The 22,089-nt window shown below is 44.6% G+C and overlaps 1 protein-coding gene across 3 annotated transcripts in view; it reads right to left on the bottom strand.

Annotated features, from left to right (window-relative positions):
- LOC140494106 (FYN-binding protein 1-like) overlaps positions 1 to 22,089 on the bottom strand; it is a 190,366-nt gene that overhangs the window by 68,074 nt on the left and 100,203 nt on the right. For all 3 annotated transcript variants that reach the window (XM_072593080.1, XM_072593103.1, XM_072593092.1), the window contains exons 3-5: positions 20,174 to 20,270; positions 5,961 to 6,052; positions 700 to 737 (exon numbers count right to left, since the gene is read on the bottom strand). In XM_072593080.1, coding sequence (XP_072449181.1) covers positions 700 to 737; positions 5,961 to 6,052; positions 20,174 to 20,270 — 227 coding nt within the window. The remainder of the gene's footprint in view (positions 1 to 699; positions 738 to 5,960; positions 6,053 to 20,173; positions 20,271 to 22,089) is intronic.

Below are 22,089 nucleotides of genomic sequence, written 5' to 3'. Positions count from 1 at the left end.
TCAATTTCATGAGATTTATTTACACAAGAATAAAGGTTTTAAAGGGATTGCAGTTCCTGCTACGGTTAGAATGATACTTATCGTCTGTAGTGAAAAGGAGCTTGAAACTACAGGAATGTTACCCAGTAAATAACTTCTGTTTACATTTTCCTTAACACAAAATACCGTTGCTCAAGGTTCGTTGTTTCTTTACAATATAGTGGATGAAATTTTTTTAACAGGACCATCAAATATAGGAGGAAAAATAGCCCATTCAACCCTTTCAGCTTGTTTTGCTCTTCAACAAGATTGTGTCTGATCTGATTATCCTCAGCTCCACTTCCCTGCCTTTTTCCAATAACCCTCGAACCCCTTCCTGATTAACAATCTGTCTCTCTCTCAGCCTTGAATATCCTGACTGACCCAGCCTCAACAGCCGTCTGTGGGAAAGAATCCCACAGATTCACTCCCCGCTGAGAGAAAAACAATCCTCCTGTAATTAATGTATTTGCTCACATGTTGCACCTTTGCCCTTTAGGGCAACACTTATTGCCTGTCCCTAGTTGCTCCTTGAGTAGGTGGGGGGTGAGCTGCCTTCTTGAACTGCTGCAGTCCATGTGCTGTAGGGTGACGTTGTATGGATGAAGCATGGGGAGTGTTAGGGGTTGAGAGTGATGATGGCTGGAGAGTTGAGGGTAGTTCCAGAATCGGAAATCTTACCTCCTCAGAATTGACAGAAGATGCCTGAATCTTGCGATCTGAAATGACAAGAGTTACAGGAGAGAAATGTGACTAAATATTAAATACTACAAGCTGATGAAACTGGGAATTCCAGGTTCACCTTTCACACATGCCTTCTGGCAATTTATCCATTGGTTTAGCTGCCTGATTGTCTGGTTGGCATGATGTCGGTTTGAACGTTGAGATTTACAATGTGTGGCTGTACATCTGTAAAAATATTTTCTACATGAAGTTTCAAATTTCAGCATCTGCAGTTTTTATTTTATTTGTTGTCTTCACCAGTGAGATTTATGGTAAATGGGACAAGGGTTGGCCCCACCCATTTCCCATTCAGCCCCAACCCAGTCAGATGCAGAGAGAAACTTCCTTTATTCAATTCTGACAGCAAGCCTCAGTCCTTCACCTACTAGCCCCTCCGTGGTGTCTTATTAATTCTGATCATACTGTCAGCTCTCAGACTGGCAGTGCCAATGGGTACCAACTGACAGACTGGGAGTGCCCATGCCTAACAGGGACTGGGTTGAGTGAGGGAGTGTTGAGGTGGAGATAGAGTTCCTCCTTCAACAGTGATTGAACAGAACCTTCATTCCCCACTGCTTCATCCAGCTGCTACCAGTGAACCTCTCTATTCACATACCCCATCGCTACCCCCTGCTCCAACCATTGCCATATGCCCCCAGAGGGTTGGCACAGTGTCACAGTGGTTTGCACTGCTGCCTCACAGTGCCAGAGACCCGGGTTCAATTCCCGCCTGTATGTGGAGTTTGCACATTTCTCCATGGGTTTCCTCTAGGTGCTCCGGTTTCCTCCCACAATCCAAAGATGTGCAGGTCAGGTGAATTGGCCATGCTAAGTTGCCCGTAGTGTTAGGTGAAGGGGTAAATGTAGGGGAATGGGTCTGGGTGGGTTGCGCTTCGGAGGGTTGGTGTGGACTTGTTGGGCCGAAGGGCCTGTTTCCATACTGTAAGTAATCTAATCTAATGTGACACAGTTATTATCCTGACTGTGAGGCTGCCATCAGACACCAAACCAACCTGGAGCTGTAACTAACTCTTACATTTACCTCTCCACGTCCTTCTACTTTGATTGAGATGGCATTGAGTTGAGGAGTTTTGCCAAATTCTTCCTGGGGCAATCCCATGAGGAGTGTGGCCATGGATTGCATGAATCTACAAAATCAGTGAGCAGGGCCAATCTTACTTCAGGATATCAACAAACCAGATCGTGGTAATTAGGGAAGTGGCTTTGACACAATGGTGAGCTCTCAGGAGATGGAGAAAAGCATAAACCAATCACTTTTAGAATTGCAGAAACTGGCTGCAGACAGAATGACCCACATCACTGTGAACTCCCTCCCAGACAGTGACTATTTAGTAAAGGGAGGTCATGCCTGACAAACCTGTTGGAATTTTTTGAAGAGGTAACAAGTAGGTTAGACCAGGGGAACCCAGTGGATGTGGTCTATCTGGACTTTCAAAAGGCCTTTGATAAGGTGCCACACGGGAGACTGCTGAGCAAGGTGAGGGCCCATGGTGTTCGAGGTGAGCTGCTGGGATGGATTGAGGATTGGCTATCTAACAGAAGGCAGAGAGTTGGGATAAAAGGTTCTTTTTCAGAATGGCAGCCGGTGACGAGCGGTGTCCCACAGGGTTCGGTGCTGGGGCCACAGCTGTTCGCATTATATATTAATGATTTGGATGAGGGAACCGGGGGCATTCTAGCGAAGTTTGCCGATGATACAAAGTTAGGTAGACAGGCAGGTAGTACTGAGGAAGTGGGGAGGCTACAGAAGGATCTAGACAGGTTGGGAGAGTGGTCCAGGAAATGGCTGATGGAATTTAACGTGAGCAAGTGCGAGGTCTTGCACTTTGGCAAAAAGAATATAGGAATGGACTACTTTCTAAATGGTGAGAAACTTAATAAAGCCAAAGCACAAAGGGATCTGGGAGTGCTAGTCGAGGATTCTCTAAAGGTAAACATGCAGGTTGAGTCTGTGATTAAGAAAGCGAATGCAATGTTGTCTCTTATCTCAAGAGGGTTGGAATATAAAAGCAGAGATGTACTACTAAGACTTTATAAAGCTCTGGTTAGGCCCCATTTGGAGTACTGTGTCCAGTTTTGGTCCCCACACCTCAGGAAGGACATACTGGCACTGGAACGTGTCCAGCGGAGATTCACACGGATGATCCCTGGAATGACAGGTCTAGCATATGAGGAACGGCTGAGGATACTGGGATTGTATTCGTTGGAGTTTAGAAGATTAAGGGGAGATCTAATAGAGACGTACAAAATAATACATGGCTTTGAAAAGGTGGATGCTAGAAAATTGTTTCTGTTAGGCGAGGAGACTAGGACCCGTGGACACAGCCTTAGAATTAGAGGGGGTCATTTCAGAACGGAAATGCGGAGACATTTCTTCAGCCAGAGAGTGGTGGGCCTGTGGAATTCATTGCCACGGAGTGCAGTGGAAGCCAGGACGCTAAATGTCTTCAAGGCCGAGATTGATAGGTTCTTGTTGTCTAGAGGAATTAAGGGCTACGGGGAGAATGCTGGCAAGTGGAGCTGAAATGCGCATCAGCCATGATTGAATGGCGGAGTGGACTCGATGGGCCGAATGGCCTTACTTCCACTCCTATGTCTTATGGTCTTATGGTCTTATTTGGATGAACAGGTCAATTCTATCGTGCTGCTAGGAGGTCATGTAACCAACCTGCAATGAGTGGCTGCTCCTGAACATGGCATGGCTGAATATTTATTTGACCAGCTTACATTGATGAAGACAATAGTGAAACATTAGCACTGTCTCTTCTTTGGCTCAGTTCATACTTAAGTTATCTTTGCAGCCCAGTTTTCACACGTCTCAATTATGTAATTAATGGTGCCACCATAACCCTGGATGTTTCTAATAAGCTACATGTGTGGATTATTGAAGTTAATTGAAAGAAAATGGTGTTCAACTCATCTCCAAATAAATCAATTTGTAGAGTAAACAAACAACCATCCATAGCTTAAGATATGCCAATGTGACTGTCAAATGCCCACTGTTATAAGAGATTGTAAATAACTCTGTTGTGCCAAGCTGTTACCAGAGGACAAAGAATACAGCTCACTACCACAGTGTCAGAGTAATCCGAGATGGGCAAATGACGCCCACCTTTTGGGAATGGAAGGGAATTCCCCACATGTTGGCACTCAGAGCTTTTGAGGACTGGGAAGCTTTTAAAGAACAACAGAGGATTAGTAAGAAGGAAATACGCAGAGAAAAAATGAGGTACGAAGGTAATCTGGCCAAGAATATAAAGGAGGATAGTAAAAGCTTTTTTAGGTATGTCCAAGGCAAAAAAATGGTTAGGACAAAAATTGGGCCCTTGAAGACAGAAACAGGGGAATATATTACTGGGAACAAAGAAATGGCAGAGGAATTAAATGGGTACTTCAGATCTGTGTTCACTGGGGAAGACACAAGCAATCTCCCTGAGGTAACAGTGGCTGAAGGACCTGAGCTTAAGGGAACTTATATTTGCCAGGATTTGGTGTTGGAGAGACTGTTAGGTCTGAAGGTTGATAAGTCTCCGGGACCTGATGGCCTGCATCCCAGGGTACTGAAGGAGGTGGCTCGGGAAATCGTGGATGCGCTGGTGATTATTTTCCAGAGTTCAATAGAATCGGGGTCGGTTCCTGAGGATTGGAGGGCGGCTAATGTTGTGCCACTTTTTAAGAAGGGTGGGCGGGAGAAAGCAGGAAATTATAGACCAGTTAGTCTGACCTCAGTGGTGGGAAAGATGCTGGAGTCTATTATAAAGGATGAAATTACGGCACATCTGGATAATAGTAACAGGATAGGACAGAGTCAGCATGGATTTATGAAGGGGAAATCATGCTTGACTAATCTTCTTGAATTTTTTGAGGATGTAACTCGGAAGATGGACGAGGGAGATCCAGTGGATGTAGTGTACCTGGACTTTCAGAAAGCTTTTGATAAAGTCCCACACAAGAGGTTAGTGAGTAAAATTAGGGCGCACGGTATTGGGGGCAAAGTACTAGATTGGATAGAGAATTGGTTGGCTAATAGGAAACAAAGGGTAGTGATTAACGGCTCCATTTCGGAATGACAGGCAGTGACCAGTGGGGTACCGCAGGGATCCGTGCTGGGACCGCAGCTTTTTACAATATATATAAATGATATAGAAGATGGTATCAGCAATAACATTAGCAAATTTGCTGATGATACAAAGCTAGGTGGTAGGGTGAAATGTGATGAGGATGTTAGGAGATTACAGGGTGACCTGGACAAGTTAGGTGAGTGAGCAGATGCATGGCAGATGCAGTTTAATGTGGATAAATGTCTGGTTATCCACTTTGGTGGCAAGAACAGGAAGGCAGATTACTACCTCAATGGTATCAAATTAGGTAAAGGGGCTGTACAGAGAGATCTGGGTGTTCTTGTCCACCAGTCAATGAAGGCAAACATGCAGGTACAGCAGGTCGTGAAGAAGGCTAATAGCATGCTGGCCTTCATAACAAGAGGAATTGAGTATAGAAGCAAAGATGTGCTTCTGCAGCTGTACAGGGCCCTGGTGAGACCACACCTGGAGTACTGTGTACAGTTCTGGTCTCCAAATTTGAGGAAAGACATTCTGGCTATTGAGGGAGTGCAGCGTAGGTTCACGAGGTCAATTCCTGGAATGGCAGGATTGCCTTACACTGAAAGACTGAAGCGACTGGGCTTGTATACCCTTGGGTTTAGAAGACTGAGAGGGGATCTGATTGAAACGTATAGGATTATGAAAGGATTGGACACTCTGGCAGGAGGAAACATATTTCCGCTGATGGGGGAGTGCCGAACCAGAGGACACAACTTAAAAATACGGGGTAGACCATTTAGGACAGAGATGAGGAGAAACTACTTCACCCAGAGAGTGGTGGCTGTGTGGAATGCTCTGCCCCAGAGGGCAGTGGAGGCCCAGTCTCTGGATTCATTTAAGAAAGAATTGGATAGAGCTCTTAAAGATAGTGGAGTCAAGGGGTATGGAGATAAGGCTGGAACAGGATACTGATTGAGAATGATCAGCCATGATCATATTGAATGGCGGTGCAGGCTCGAAGGGCTGAATGGCCTACTCCTGCATCTATTGTCTATTGTCTATTATCATTTGAGGCTGGATTTGAATACAGAGTTTTTTCTTCTATCCTTTCACCCTGACACTACCTCGCTGGTTTTGGTTTGAACAAATTCTTACCTTCTGGTTTCATTGGCGGAAGAGGCGGTGGCAACTGTCCGACACTTTGGACGTCATCATAGTTTTCGTCCTCTTCCTGTTCTGTTGTTGGGCTGTTGACAAGAAGAAAGGTTTGGCAAGGGGAATACAAATGGAGCATTAACCCTTCCCCTCGCTGCCTGGCTGAGCCTGGTTTACCTCTGGGCAGGCAGTCAAGCTGTGGTAATGTCACTGGGCTAATAATCCTCAAACCTAGGTTAATGTTATGGGACCCTGGGTTCAAATCCCGCCATGGCAGTTAGTGAAATTTGAATCCCAAAGCCAATGGTAACCATGTAATCATTGTCTTTTCTTCTAAAAACCCGTCTGGTACACTGCTGACCTTACCCAGTCTGTCCGAAATACAAATCCAAATCCACTTCTTTGAGGTTGACTCATAAGTGCCACCCAAAGAATAAGGAACAGTGAGTAAATCGGCCAGCAACACCCAATCCCATGATTGATAGAATGAGAAAAGACAGATTTACAATCCATCTCAGGGTCTCCCAAGATGCTTCCCAACTAATGAATGTTTGTAAAGTGTTCAGAATATGGCAGCCAGTTTGTGCACAGCAAGCTCCCTAGAAGACATTGTAATCGGGCAACACATCCATCCTAGGACAAGCCAAGCGGAGACACACACAAGAATTCCTAGAAGCATGGCATTCCAACCCGAACTCTATCAACAAACACATCGATTTGGACCCCATTTATCACCCTCTGAGAAAAAGAACAGGACGTGACATCACCAAACCAAAGAAACCTAAGCATAAGAAAGTAGATCATAACACCAGTGCTTCACTGACAGCTTACTGATGATACCTAGTATGGTGACAAAATGTCTGAAAAATGAACCTTCCAGCTCAACGAACAAAATTATATCCAGAACTTCAACCTGAGCTACAAATCTTCTCAAAGCGTGCTAACATTGTAGTAATTTATGGATTACATTATGATATCACAGGGAAGTGATTTCCCCATAAATCATAACCAGAACTCCAAAAGTAAAAAAATGATAGAGGAATTATTTGTTTTACTGCATTGAATTGAACAATAACAGGATGCACTGTAAATATAAATGAACTTCTCCTTTCCCTCCATTCTTCAGTATCGTTATCACAATCAGAATCTACTCACACAGCACTTGTTTTAAAATCTAGAGACTCTGAATGGGTGCAGTCATTCAACTCAGTTTGGTTTCACCTTGGGGAGCAGTTTAACTCAACATCATTGTCTGTAAATGTTCCACACTGAAGAGTCTGACACAAAATGAGATTGGACCTTATTTCTGGTGGACACTGACCCAGTAAAGTGCTGCCTGACCTGCTGTGCTTTACCAGCATCACACTTTTTGACTCTGACTCTCCAGCACCTGCAGTCCTCACTTTTTCCCAGTAAAGTAAATAGACAAACAAGAGTAGGCCTCTCAGCCCTTCCAGCCTGCCCCACCATTCAATAAGATCTGATTTTACCCTCAACTTTACATTCCTGCATACCTCTCCCCGCCCCCCAATAATCTTTCATCCCCTGGGTCATCATAAATCTATCTCCCTGTCTCTTAAAAATATTGAAAGATTCTGCATCCACTGCCTTTTGAGGAAGGGAATTCCAAAGTCTCACAGCCCTCTGAGAGAAAAAATGTTTCCTCATCTCTGTTTTAAATGGGTGCTCCGTTATTTTTAAACTGTGATGTAGTTCTAGATCCTCCCACAAGAGAAAACATGCTTTCAGCATCCACCCGATCAACTCCCCTCAGCTTCACAAACGTTTCAATTCAGCCACTGCTGACTGTTCCAAACTCCAGAGGACACAGGCCCAGTCTGCCGAGCCTTTCCTCATCAGGTAGTCCACTCATTTCAGTGACCATTTCACCAAACATGGCAATTGGATTCTACATAGAAGAGGAGGCGGTACAGTGGTACTGTTAGTGTGCTAGTCACCCAGAGGCCCAGGCTAATGCTTTGGGACATGATTCGAATCCCACACTGCAAACAGTGGAATTTCAATTCTGTATAAATCTGGAGTTAAAAGTTAGCTTAATGGTAACGATAGGGCCCCTGTCAATTATCATAAAAACCCATTTGGTTCACTAAGGAAGGAAATCTAACCTCCATACCTGGTCTGGCCTAGCTGTGACTCTAAACTTACAGCGATGTAGCTGTAACTCTGAATGATGCAGTGAGCCACTCTGTTGTATCAGAAAAAGATCAATAGGAAATATTGAAATCAGACATTGTGCCCAGCATTTGCCTTGGCACTGGGAACAACAACAGCAAACTGAATTGCATAAAATCCAGCGGAATAAACAAGAATGAAGTTAGGGTGAAGTAATCCCGCAGCCACATCCAGTTGTGAATGGTGGTAGACAATTAAACAACTCTTTGGAGGAGGAGGCTCTATACATATCTTCATCCTCAATGATGGAGGAGCCCAGCACATCAGGGCAAAAGATAAGGCTGAAGCATTCACAGCAATCTTCAGTCAGAAATGCCAAGTAGATTATCCATCTCGGCTCTTCCATTGGTCCCCAGCATTATACATACCAGTCCTCAGACAATTCAATTCACTCCACGTGATATCAAGAAATGATTGGAGACACTGGATATTGCAAAGGCTGTGGGCCCTGACAACATTCCATCAATAATACTGAAGACTTGTGCTCCAGAACTTGCCGCTCCCCTAGCCAAGCTGTTCCAGTCCAGTTACATCACTGGCATCTGCCCAACAATGTGGAAAATTGCCCAGGTATGTGCTATATACAAAAAGCAGGACAAATCCAACCCGGCACATTCCCGCCCCATCAGTCTACTCTCGATCCTCAGTAACGTGATGGAAGGGGTCAGTAACAGTGCTATCAAGCAGCACCTGCTCAGCAATAACCTGCTCAGTGACGCCCAGTTTGGGTTCCTCCAGGGTCTCACACAGCTCCTGACCTCATTCCAGCCTTGGGTCAAACATGGACAAAAGAGCTGGATTCCAGAGGGGAGGGGAGAGGGACAGCCCTTGATATCAAGGCTGTATTTGACCGAATGTGGCATCAAGGATCCCTGGCAAAACTGGAATCAATGGGTATCGGGGGCAAACTCTCTGCTGGTTAGAGTCATCCCTGGCACAGAAGAAGATGGTTGTGGTTGTTAGAGGTCAGTTATCTCAGCTCCAGGACAGCTCTTGCAAGAGGTCCTCAGGGGAGTGTCCTAGACCCAATCATCTTCGGCTGCTTCATCAATGACCTTCCCCTCCATCATAAGGTCAGAATGTTGGGGATGTTCACCATTGATAGCACAATTTTCAGAACCATGTGTGTGACTCCTCAGATACTGAAGCAGTCCAAGTTCAAATGCAACAATATCCAGGCTTGGGTTGGTAAATGCCATGCAATGACTATCTCAAATAAGAGACAATCAAATGACAGCCCTTTGACATTCAATAGTGTTACCATCACCAAAACCCCCTCTATCAATAACCTAGGGATTTCCCTTGACGAGAAACTGAACTGACCTTGCCATATAAATACAATGGCTACAAGAGCAGGTCAGAGGTTCGGAATGCTGTAGTGAGTAACTCACCTCCTGACTCACCAACGACTGTCCACCACCTACAAGGTACAAGGCAGGAGTGTGATGGAATACTCCCCACTTACCCTGGATGGGGGCAGCTCCAACAGCACTCAAGAAGCTTGACACCATTTAGGACAAAGCAATTGGCATCAATGCACAGTAGCAGCAGTGTGTATAAGATGCACTACAGAAATTCATCAAAGATCCTCAGACAGCACCTTCCCATGAACACTTCCATCTAGAAGGACAAGGGCAGCAGATACATGGGAACATCATCCCCTGCAAGATCTCCAAGCCACTCATCATCCTGACTTGGAAATATACCATTGTTCCTTCAGTGTCGTTGGGTGAGAATCCTGGAATTCCCTCTCTAAGGGCATTGTGGGTCTACCCAGAGCACATGGACTGCAGCGGTTCAAGAAGACAGCTCACCCCCCACCTTCTCAAGGGCAATAAATGCTGACCCAGCCAGCAATGCTCACATCTGAACAGTGAATTAAAAATAAAGTCAATGAAAGTCAGGCTGGTGCAGGAAGCAATTAGGAAGGCCAATGATCTATTTGCTTTTACTGCAAGAGGACTTGAATTCAGAAATTGGGAAGCCTACTTGTAGGATCTTGGTGAGATCACATCTTTTTACCTCAGTAAGGAAGGACTTGCCATAGAGGGAAGATTGCAGACTTTCACTGGCTGATACCAGGGATGGTAGGACTGTCTGAAGAGGAGAGATTAGAGTCATAGGGAGAGTCCTTTGGTCCACCATGTCTATGCCAACCAACAAACACCAAAACTACACTAATCCCATTTATCGGTAATTGGTCCATAGCCTGCTATGCCCTGGCACTTTATAGATCGGTTTGATGGAGTTGTGTTCTTTTTAAAACTTCATTCATGGATGTGGCTGTCATTAGCTGGACCAGTATTTATTGTCCAGCTGGCAGTTACCAGTCAACCACATTGCTGTGGGCCTGGAGTCACATGTAGGCCAGGCCAGGTGAGAATGGCAGATTTCCTTCCCTGAGAGATAGTAGAGAGCCAGATGGGTTTTTCCTGACAATCAATAATGGTTTTGTGGTCAGGGTTAGGCTCTTATTTCCAGATTATTGTTGAATTCAAACTCCACCATCTGCCCAATTAGGTTTTGAACCCAGGTCCCAACAACATTATCCGTGCCTCTGGATTAATGTGCAATGAAATAATACCACTGGGCCATTGCTTTAGACTTTAGAAGGATGAGAGGGGATCTGGCTGAAATGTATAAAGTTCTAACAGGGCTGGACAGACCAGAGGCAGAAAAGGATGTTTTTCCTGACTGGGAAGTCTAGAACCAGGAGCCACAGTCTCACAATACTGGGTAGACCATTTTGGACCCAGATGAGGAAACATGTCTTCACTCAGAGGGGAGTGATCCTATGGAATTCTCTACCCAGAAAAACCATGGAGGCCAAATCGTTGAATGTACTCAAGAAAGAGACAGATAATATTTTAGATTTAAGGCATCAGAGGGTGTGAGGAGGAAGTGCGGATATGACATTGAGAACGAGGACTAGCCATGATCATATTGAATGGTGGAGCAGACCCAAAGGGCCAAATGGCCTCCTGCTGCTCCTACTTTCTGATACTGTCCATCCCTAGCACCTCTGAGCAGACGGCATTATGAGAGGACCTGCTGATCACTTGGAAAATTCCAAAAATGGTTGTTGTCAAGCATTTAAATATTTTCAAAGCCATTCGTGTTCACAGTGGCCACAGGCGAACCTCTCGATGCAGAGTAATCCTGGACTGGAACAGGGAACATTGTGATCTGTGTGAGCCACTGAACAGAACTCCAGCCCTGAGCAAGCTGGAGTTATACACCCTCTAGGTTTGAGGAAACTACGGAGGGACGGTACTGTTTCACTCCTGATCTAGAGTTTGGCAGCATTGTCCAATGCTCTCCAGTGACTGCGTGACTCTCAGTGGGACAGGGTTTGTTCTTCCTCTCTCCAGACCTGCCCCTAAACCCAGCATCGCATAAAAGGCAAAACCACCAAATGCTGAAAAGGCTGGTTTACCAAATTAGAGTCATAGAGATGTACAGCATGGAAACAGACCCTTCGGTCCAACCTGTCCACGCCGACCAGATATCCCAACCCAATCTAGTACCACCTGCCAGCACCTGGCCCATATCCCTCCAAACCCTTCCTATTCATATACCCATCCAAATGCCTCTTAAATGTTGTAATTGTACCAGTCTCCACCACATCCTCTGACAGCTCATTCCATACACGTACCACCCTCTGTTGAAAAAGTTGCCCCTCAGGTCTCTTTTATATTTTTCCCCCTCTCACCCTAAACTGATACCCTCTAGTTCTGGACTCCCCCACCCCAGGGAAAAGACTTTGACTATTTATCCTATCCATGCCCCTCATAATTTTGTAAACCTCTATAAGGTCATCCTTCTGCCTCCGACGCCCCGGGGAAAACAGCCCCAGCCTGTTCAGCCTCTCCCTGTAGCAACATCCTTGTAAATCTTTTCTGAACCCTTTCAAGTTTCACAACATCTTTCCCACAGGAAGGAGACCAGAATTGCACGCATTATTCCAACAGTAGCCTAACCAATGTCCTGTTCAGCTGCAACATGACCTTCCAACTCCTGTACTCAATACTCTGATCAATAAAGGAAAGCATACCAAACACCTTCTTCACTATCCTATCTACCTGCAACTCCACTTTCAAGGAGCTATGAACCTGCACTCCAAGGTCTCTTTGTTCAGCAACACTCCCTAGGATCTTACCATTAAGTGTATAAGTCCTGCTAAGATTTGCTTTCCCAAAATGCAGCACCTTGTATTTATCTGAATTAAACTCCATCTGCCCTTAGGAAATAAGGCAGGGCAGGTGGCTGAGGTGTCAGTGGGGTAGCACTTTGGGGCCAGTGACTATAATTCTATTCGTTTTAAAATAGTGTTGGAAAAGGATAGACCAATCTGAAAGTTGAAGTTCTAAATTGGAGGAAGGCCAATTTTGACGGTATTAGGCAACAACTTTCGAAAACTGATTGGAGGCAGATATTCGCAGGTAAAGGGATGGCTGGAAAATGGGAAGCCTTCAGAAATGAGATAACAAGAATCCAGGGAAAGTATATTCCTGTCAGGGTGAAAGGGAATGCTGGTAGGTATAGGGAATGCTGGATGACTAAAGAAATTGAGGGTTTGGTTAAGAAAAAGAAGGAAGCGTATGTCAGGTAAAGACAGGATAGCTCGAGTGAATCCTTAGAAGAGTATAAAGAAAGTAGGAGTACACTTAAGAGAGAAATCAGGAAGGCAAAAAGGGGACATGAGATAGCTTTGGCAAATAGAATTAAGGAGAATCCAAAGGGCTTTTACAAATATATTAAGGAAAAAGGGTAACTAGGGAGAGTATAGGGCCCTTCAAAGATCAGCAAGGCGGCCTTTGTGTGGATCAGTATTTACTGTGGAAAAGGATATGGAAGATATAGACTGTAGGGAAATAGATGGTGACATCTTGCAAAATGTCCAGATTACAGAGGAGGAAGTGCTGGATGTCTTGAAACGGATAAAGGTGGATAAATTCCCAGGACCTGATCAGGTGTACCCGAGAACTCTGTGGGAAGCTAGAGAAGTGATTACTGGGCCTCTTGCTGAGATATTTGTATCATCGATAGTCACAGGTGAGGTGCCGGAAGACTGGAGATTGGCAAACGTGGTGCCACTGTTTAAGAAGGGTGGTAAGGACAAGCCAGGAAACTATAGACTGATGAGCCTGATCTCAGTGGTGTTCTACAAACAATCGTTTGAAAATTTCATACAAAGGCTTGGTCACATCCCTGAATGATCATGAGCTACACTCGCTCCATTTTCCTAACATCGTGACTTCCTTCTTGTATTTTGCTGGTTTTCATGAATTGACCAACGATTGCTGCTTCAGTTGCATTGTTTTGGAATTCACACACCATTAGTTAAAGACCACAGGGCAATACAAATCAGGCTATTTGATTAATTTCTGTGGTGTACCAGAATAACCTCAGGTGACCTTTCTTCATTTCCTGTGCCACGCCTGACCTCACTCACCCTTTCAGACGTAGTTCAGTGCTTTGTTTATGTTTTCGGGGGACCCTGCAATGTCATTTCCGCCTTCAGACATTAAAGAATTGAACCAGATTTTAATGTCCAGAAGCTGACCATTTGGCCTAACTAGTCCATCTCTCTCCACGTAAATCTCTCAATATTTTCCTTCCATTACTTACGCTCTCATTTATTTGAAATGTACGTTCCTGAGGGAACTTGCCAGGGTGGATGCTGAAAGATGTTTACCCTCATTGGAAAGACTAGAATGCGGGACCACAGTGATCACTGACTACTTTTAAGGCAGAGGTAGATTGATTCTTCAACAAGAGAGTTGAAGCCTATCGGGGTAAGTGGAACATGGAGTTGAGGTTACAGCTATAGTCTTGGCAAATGTTGGCAATGGGCCGAATAGCCTAGTCTTGCTCCTTGTTCATAATCCTAGCTTCCCAGAAATGACTCAATGGCTCCCTGTGTTTCACATTCGCTGGGTAAAGAGATTAAGTTGTAGCTGAAGATCAATCAAGATTTTGCAGCTTTTTGTTATTATTTGTTCACATGTTGCTTGCTGGGATAACATTTATTACGCAAGAGTGGAATGACTTGCTAGGCCACAGGAGAGGCCAGTTAAAAGTCAGCCACATTAATGTGGGTCTGGAGCCATGTGTAGGCCAGACCAGGTAAGGATGACCAATTTCCTTCCCTAAAGGACATTCGTGGCCCAGATGGGTGTTGACAATAATCGACAATGTTTAGATGGTTGCCATTGGTGGGATTTGAAGACAGGTCCCTTGAACATTATTCGGGATCGTAAAGACATAACCAGAACAGGAACATTTCCTCTCAAAGAATGTCTCACTCCAGCAAATATTCTTCTCATCTCAGAACGCCTGCTCCTGATCATTCTCCACTTTGAGCTTAGTGTCCTCCTATTGTCACAGTGCTGACTCAAACTTCTTGCAATCTCTTGCCCTAGCAGATTCTCTTCCCATATCTCACATGATGGTGATGATTAGCAGGTCATTTTAAGAGGAAATCTTCAAGCCTTCCTTAACCCTTCTGTCCCTGTCAACCACTACCCTAGGCTTGGATTCTGCTCCTGATTGTCAGGGAGCAAAATGGGGGAAAACACCAGCTTACTCAAGTGAGGGGGAATAGTCCTATTTTCAACCAACTAATTGTCCTCAGAACATTAAACCGCTGTGATCAGAAAGATGTGTTCGAATGCAGCCAAGTCTTTGGGTAGTTGGTTGGAAAACCTCTCCATCTATAAAATCCTGCCCATGCTTTGAAGTGACGATAGTGTGTGGTTTGAAGGGGAACTTGCAGAATGTGAGATTCTTATATACCTGCTGTCGTCAACTTGCTAGGTGATGTGTGTGGGGGTGGTGGCACTTGGAAAATGCAGTTTGAGGAAAGATTTTATTTCTGTTCCTTCACTGTCGCTGTGTCAAAATCCTGGAATTCTCTCCCTAAGGGAATTGTGGGTCAACTTACAGAACATGGACTGCAGCCAAGAGTGTGGTGCTGGAAAAGCACAGCAGCTCATGCAGCATCCGAAGAGCAGGAAAATTGACGTTTCAGGCCAGAGACTTTCATCAGGAGACTGGGAGCCTCGGGATGGACAGATAAATGGGAAGGGGGAGGGGCTGGGGGAAGGTAGTTGAGAATGCAATAGGTGGATGGAGATGGGGGCTAAAGGTGATAGATCGCAGGGAAGGGTGAAGTGGATAGAAGGAAGATGGACCGATGGGATAGTTCAAGAGGACAGTGCTGAGCTGGAAGGTTGGAAATGGGGTAAAGTGGAAGAGGGGAAATGAGGAAAACTGGTGAAACCACTTCAAGAAGGCAGCTGACCCTCCCATCATCTCAAGAGGCAACTAGAGACAAGCAATAAATGCTGGACCCAGCCAGCGATGCACACCTCCTATGAATGAAATTTTAAAAATCATCTATTTCAATGCCATTTTCCCGCATTACCCCTGTATCCCTAGAGGTCACGAAATTGCTCAATCTCCTGTCTCAATAACTGAGCCCATTGCATTCTGGGCCAGAGAATTCTCAAGATTCTCTGCTTTTTGAGTAAAGAAATTCCTCTTAATCTCAGTCTTATTAAGCACTCTGCCCTTTACTCTGAGACTGTGTCCCCTAGTTCGAGCTCATTGCCAACTCCAGCAATTCTGCTTCTCCCACACTGAACTCTGTATGAGTTTTGTAAGTTTCAATTAGGTCGCTGCACATCCTCCGAAATTCTCAGAAATGCAGACCCAGGTCCTGCGAAACTAATCCTGCTAATCAGTCGGCTGAACCTCTGCTGCACTTTCTCTATGGCAATCAGAGTCTTCCATAGGTAAGGGGGTCAGAACTTTACACAACGTAGTCTCACAAACTTGCTATAATATTCAAGCCAGACAGTTTTACTCCTGCACTCAATTCCTTTTGCAATGGAGGCTAATTATATACCTTTCCCTTCCTAATAGCATGCTGCAGCTACTCGTTAGCTATGAGTGACTTATGAACAAAGACGCCCAAATCCTTTTGGACAGTGATCTTTTCCAATCTCTCAACATTCAAGGAATACTCTGCTGGTCTGATCCCTCTAGCAAAGCGGATAATCTCACTGTTATCCTCATAATATTCCACCAGCTATGTTCTTGCCCACTCCTCAAGTTGTCCAGCTCCCCTTAATCCTCAGTCCTTATCCTTGCAGCTCCATCATAACATACATTACCATGTAGTTTGTGTCAGGGGTATTGAGTATAAGAGCTGGCAGGTCATGTTAAAATTGTACAAGACTTTGGTTCGGCCGCATTTAGAATACTGTGTACAGTTCTGGTTGCCACATTACCAAAAGGATGAGGACACTTTAGAGAGGGTGCAGAGAAGGTTTACGAAGATGTTGCCTGGTATGGAAGGTGTTAGCTATGAAGAGAGGTTGAGTAGGTTAGGATTGTTTCATTATGAAAAAGGAGATTGAGGGGGGACCTGATTGAGATCTACAAAATCATGAAGGGTATCGACAGGGTAGATAGAGATAAGCTTTTTCCCAGGGTGAGGGATTCAATAATGAGAGGTCACACATTCAAGGTGAGAGGTGGAAAGTTTGAGGGAGATATACATGGCAAGTACTTTATTCAGATGGTGGTAGGTGCCTGGAACGCGTTGCCAGCAGAGGTGGTAGAGGCAGGCATGGTAGATTCATTTAACTTGCGTCTGGACAGATGCTTGAGTAGGTGGGGAGCAGTGGGATACAGATGCTTAGGAATTGGGCGATAGGTTTAGACAGTGGATTTGGATCGGCTCAGGCTTGGAGGGCCGAAGGGCCTGTTCCTGGGCTGTAAATTTTCTTTGTTGTTTGTTCTTTGTACATTTTCTTCCCCATTCAAATAACTTAACAAACTGTTAACAGCTCGGGACCAAGTCCTGTTTCTTGTGATACTGCACCAGTCACAACTCCCTAACCATGAGTGACCTCTTTATTCATTCCTGTTTTCATTCCACTAAAAGGTTTCCAATCTTCACCAGTTTATTACATCCTATCTCATGTGCACCAGATTTTCTGGCTAATCTGGGGGGAATCTAGTTGAAAGCATTCTAAAAATCCATTGGCTACCCTTTATCTACTTTGCAAGTTATATCCTCAAAAAACTCTAACCAGTTTATCAAACATGACTTTCCCCTCATTATTCCGTGTTGACTCAGCCAAAATAGGTCATTATTTACCAGATGTTCAGTTATCAAATGCTTAAGGATCGATGGTAGAGGGTTTCTTCTGGCACAGTGGTATGTCCCTACGTTGAGCTCGGAGACCTAGGTTAAAGTCTCACTTGCTCTGTGGGTATCATATAATATCTATGAATTTGTTGGTTAGAAAATATCTCAATTCTAGTATTTTTCCTACCACTGATGTCAGTTCTGGTCTGTTGTTTACTTCCTCCTTCCTTTCTTAAATACTGTGGGTTTCATTTGCACCTTCCAATCTGTGGCTAACATTCCACAACTTATAGAACATAGAACATAGAACATTGCAGCTCAGTACAGGCCCCTCGGCCCTCGATGTTGTGCCGACCAGTCATACCAATCTGAAGCCCATCTAATCTACTCTATTTCATGTACATCCATATGCTTGTCCAGTGACGAATTAAATGTACTTAAAGTTGGCGAATCTACTACCGTTACAGACAAAGCATTCCATACCCTTACTACTCTCTGAGTAAAGAAACTACCTCTGACATCTGTCCTATATCTATCACCCCTCAATTTAAAGCTATGCCCCCTTGTGCTCGCCATCACCATACTTGGAAAAAGGCTCTCCCTGTCCACCCTAACTAACCCTCTGATTATCTTATATGTCTCTCTCAACCTTCTTCCCTCTAACGAAAATAGCCTCAAGTCCCTCAGCCTTTCCTCGTAAGACCTTCCCTCCATACCAAGCAACACCCTAGTAAATCGCCTCTACACCTTTTCCAAAGCTTCCACATCCTTCTTATAATGCGGTGACCAGAACTGTACACAATACTCCAAGTGCGGCTGCATAACCTCATGGTTCCGGAACTCGATCCCTCTGTTAATAAAAGCTAAAACACTGTATGCCTTCTTAACAACCCTGTCAACCTGGGTGGCAACTTTCAAGGGTCTGTGTACATGGACACTGAGATCTCTCTGCTCATCTGCGCTACCAAGAATCTTACCATTAGCCCAGTACTTTGAATTCCGGTTACTCCGACCAAAGTGAATCACCTCACACTTGTCCGCATTAAACTCCATTTACCACCTCTCAGCCCAGCTCTGCAGCTTATCTATGTCTCTCTGTAACCTACAACATCCTTCATCACTATCCACAACTCCACCAACCTTAGTGTCGTCTGCAAATTTACTAAACCACCCTTCAACATCCTCATCCAGGTCATTTATAAAATTGACGAACAGCAGTGGACCCAACACTGACCTTTGCTGTACACCACTAGTAACTGGACTCCAGGATGAATATTTCCCATCAACCACCGCCCTCTGTCTTCTTTCAGCAAGCCAATTACTGATCCAAACTGCTATATCTCCCACAATCCATTCCTCTGCATTTTGTACAATAGCCTACTGTGGGGAACCTTATCGAACACCTTGCTGAAATCCATATACACCACATCAACCGGTTTACTCTCATCTACCTGTTTGGTCACCTTCTCAAAGAACTCAATAAGGTTTATGAGGCATGACATACCCTTCACAAAACCGTGCTGACTATCTCGAATCAAATTATTCTTTTCTCGATGATTATAAATCCTATCTCTTATAACCTTTTTCAACACTTTACCAACAACTGAAGTAAGGCTCACTGGTCTATAATTATCAGGATTGTCTCTTCTCCCCTTCTTGAACAGTGGAACCACATTTGCTATCCTCCAGTCTTCTGGCACTATTCCTGTAGACAATGACGATTTAAAGATCAATGCCAAAGGCTCGGCAATCTCCTCCCTGGCTTCCCAGAGGATCCTAGGATAAATCCCATCCGACCCAGGGGACTTATCTATTTTCACACTCTGCAGGATTTCTAATACCTCTTCCTTGTGAACCTCAATCCCACTTAGTCTAGTAGCCTGTATCCCAGTATTCTCCTCGACAACATTGTCATTTTCTAGAGCAAATACTGTCAAAAAATATTCACTTAGTGCTTCCCCTTTCTCCTCTGACTCCACACACAATTTCCCACTACTATCCTTGATTGGCCCTAATCTTACTCTTGTCAGTCTTTTATTCCTTAAATACCTATAGAAAGCCTTAGGGTTTACCCTGATCCTATCTGCCAACAAAATTATCTTTGAAGATGATCACCAAGACATCACTATGTCCATAACCAATCCTCTGAAGAGCATCCCACCCAGACCCACTCCATCCCTGTCACCTGCATTTCCCATGGCTAATCCACCCTAACCTGCACATCTTTGGCCTGTGGGATGAAAACGGAACACTAGGAGGAAACCCTTGCAGACATGGGGAGAACATGCAAACTCCACACAGACAGTTGTCCCAAGCTGGAATTGAACCCAGGTCCCTGTGAGGCAGCAGTGCCAACCACTGGGCCATTGAGCTGCCCGACTTCTTCAGTGTGATGATAGATTGTACCTCTACCACCCTGACAGGCAGCTAGTCCCAGATTCCCTGTGGAATGCCCTGTCTATACATCCCATCGCTCACCTTAAATCTATGCCCCTGGTCACTGATCCTTCCACCCAGGAGTAAAGTTGCTTCCTATCTATCTTATCTTTGACCCTCTTCATTTTATATATCTCAATCATATCCCTTCAGGCTCCTCTACTGTCCAATCTTTGGACTGTGGGAGGAAACCGGAGCACTGGGAGAAAACCCATACAGACAAACCCAGTCTCTCCAATCTCTCTCCATAATTAATTTCTGTAGCACACATCTCAGTGCAAGAGGAATGGAGTTAGAGCCATCTGCAGCATCTAACCAGTAGTCTGACAGTCACCAGAGAATGGTGAACGTTCATTGGTCAACCAGTGAAAACCAAGGTACCAACTGGAGTCTTACTGCCCTCTTGTGCCAGTTTACTTACATGATCTCAGGTGGTTTGCCGATTGGAGGGCGAGGGGGCAGATTGGGTGCTGTGGGACCGGCTGTAGGCAGTGGCTTATTGGCAAGACGATTAGAAACTGTAAAACAGACAATTATGTGAAATTAATTATATTGTTTCAGAATAAGAAAATAATAAATTATCAGTAAGCAGTAAATCAAACATCAAGGCACCGTAGGAGAGCAAAAACCCTGACAGCAAGTCAGCAAGAGAAAAACACCTAAGAGATTTCAGGACACCAAATAGGTTTGAAGAAGAGTCTGATCTGCCTACTATTACATGTTCTGGTCTAATGGACCTTTGGAAATACAGATTGCCAAAGCCATAATTGTAAGGAGAAATCGATGCAATGCTTTTGTTTTGGTCTAATAGGCTGACACAATCTAGGGACACTCGACTGAATAGTTCTTCAAAAACTGATCTGGGTATCACAGTGAGGTTTCCAGATACCTGATATATATGACACATTTTACAAAATTTTACATCTTTATATCTTGGCTCATGTAAAATACCTGTTTATCAATGTCTGAGTCTGTATTTCTATATGTCCTGCCATAGAATCCCTACGGTGTGGAATCAGGCCATTTGGCTCAACAAATCCACACTGACCCTCCGAAAAGCAACCCACCCAGACCCATTCCTCCTACCCTATTGCTCTACATTTAACCCTGACTAATGTACCTAACCTACACAACCCTGAACACTATGGGCAACTTAGTATGGCCAATCCACCTAACCTGCACACCTTTAGATTGTGGGAGGAAACCTATGCAGAACACGGGGAGAATGTGCAAACTCCACACAAACAATCGCCAAGGCTGGAATGGAACCCAGATCCCTGGCGCTGTAGCCACCGTGCCACCCGTGCCTTCATGTTCTACTCACAATATCTCCTTACAATCTCGGGTCAGTACCACTATTTGATGAACAGTTGTTCATCCTTTGTCCACAGGTCTCTGAGGATGTCTCCAATTGCTCATCAGAATTCCGTTTTGAATATAAATAACTCTCAGGAGCTCCTCAGTGTGAGCTGTCTGTGCTAACTCACTCTGGATCTGCTTCCTGAGCCTCAAATAACAAAGACATGCCAAACAATCCCTTTGAATGATCCCTTTCTTTCAATAGAGTGCTTTTTAAAAAGTCATTCACAGGATGGGATGTCGCTTGCTGGGTGAGCATTTACTGCCCATCCCTAATTGCCCAGAGGACAGTTAAGAGTCAACCACACTGGTCTGCAACCACATTGGAAATTGCCATCCTTACCTGGTCTGGAGTCACATGTAGGCCAGACCAGATAAGGATGGCAATTTCCTTCCCTAAAAGACATTAGTGAATCAGATGGGTTTTTCTCCAATAATTGACAATGGTTTCATGGCCATCATTAGGTTCTTAATTATCAGATTTTTATAAAAAAGACATTGAATTCAAATCCCACTATCTGCTGTGGTGGGATTTGAAACGAGGCTCCCAGAACCTTACCTGGGTTGCTGGATTTGTAGCCTAGCGATGATACTGCTAAGCCATCAGCCTGCCCTCACCAGCCCTACCGTTTACTTGTATGTTACTGTGACCAAGAAGCTCATGGATGACACACACTCGAAGCTGTATGGTTGCTGGGAAAACGCGATACAACACACTAAACATGCCGACTTATTGCTCCCAACCCCGGGACCTGCTTCCCTATGGATTCTGATGGTTCTCACTCTGGTAGAAACCATTCGAGGCAACATTGGGGGTAAATAGTGAGGAGGGTAGCTGTAAACAACTGAGTGGTCAACTGGGCAGAGCCAGTGGCAAATGGAATTCTACCCAGAAAAAGGGTCACTTGCAGAGGGCTAACAAGAGAAAGGATTGCATTCGGAATGGTAGGAAGTGGAATGGACTGAAGATGAGATGTG

Source organism: Chiloscyllium punctatum, chromosome 2 (assembly GCF_047496795.1).
Source record: "Chiloscyllium punctatum isolate Juve2018m chromosome 2, sChiPun1.3, whole genome shotgun sequence".
NCBI classification, from domain to species: domain Eukaryota; kingdom Metazoa; phylum Chordata; class Chondrichthyes; order Orectolobiformes; family Hemiscylliidae; genus Chiloscyllium; species Chiloscyllium punctatum.
This window is presented reverse-complemented; position numbering and strand designations above follow the sequence as displayed.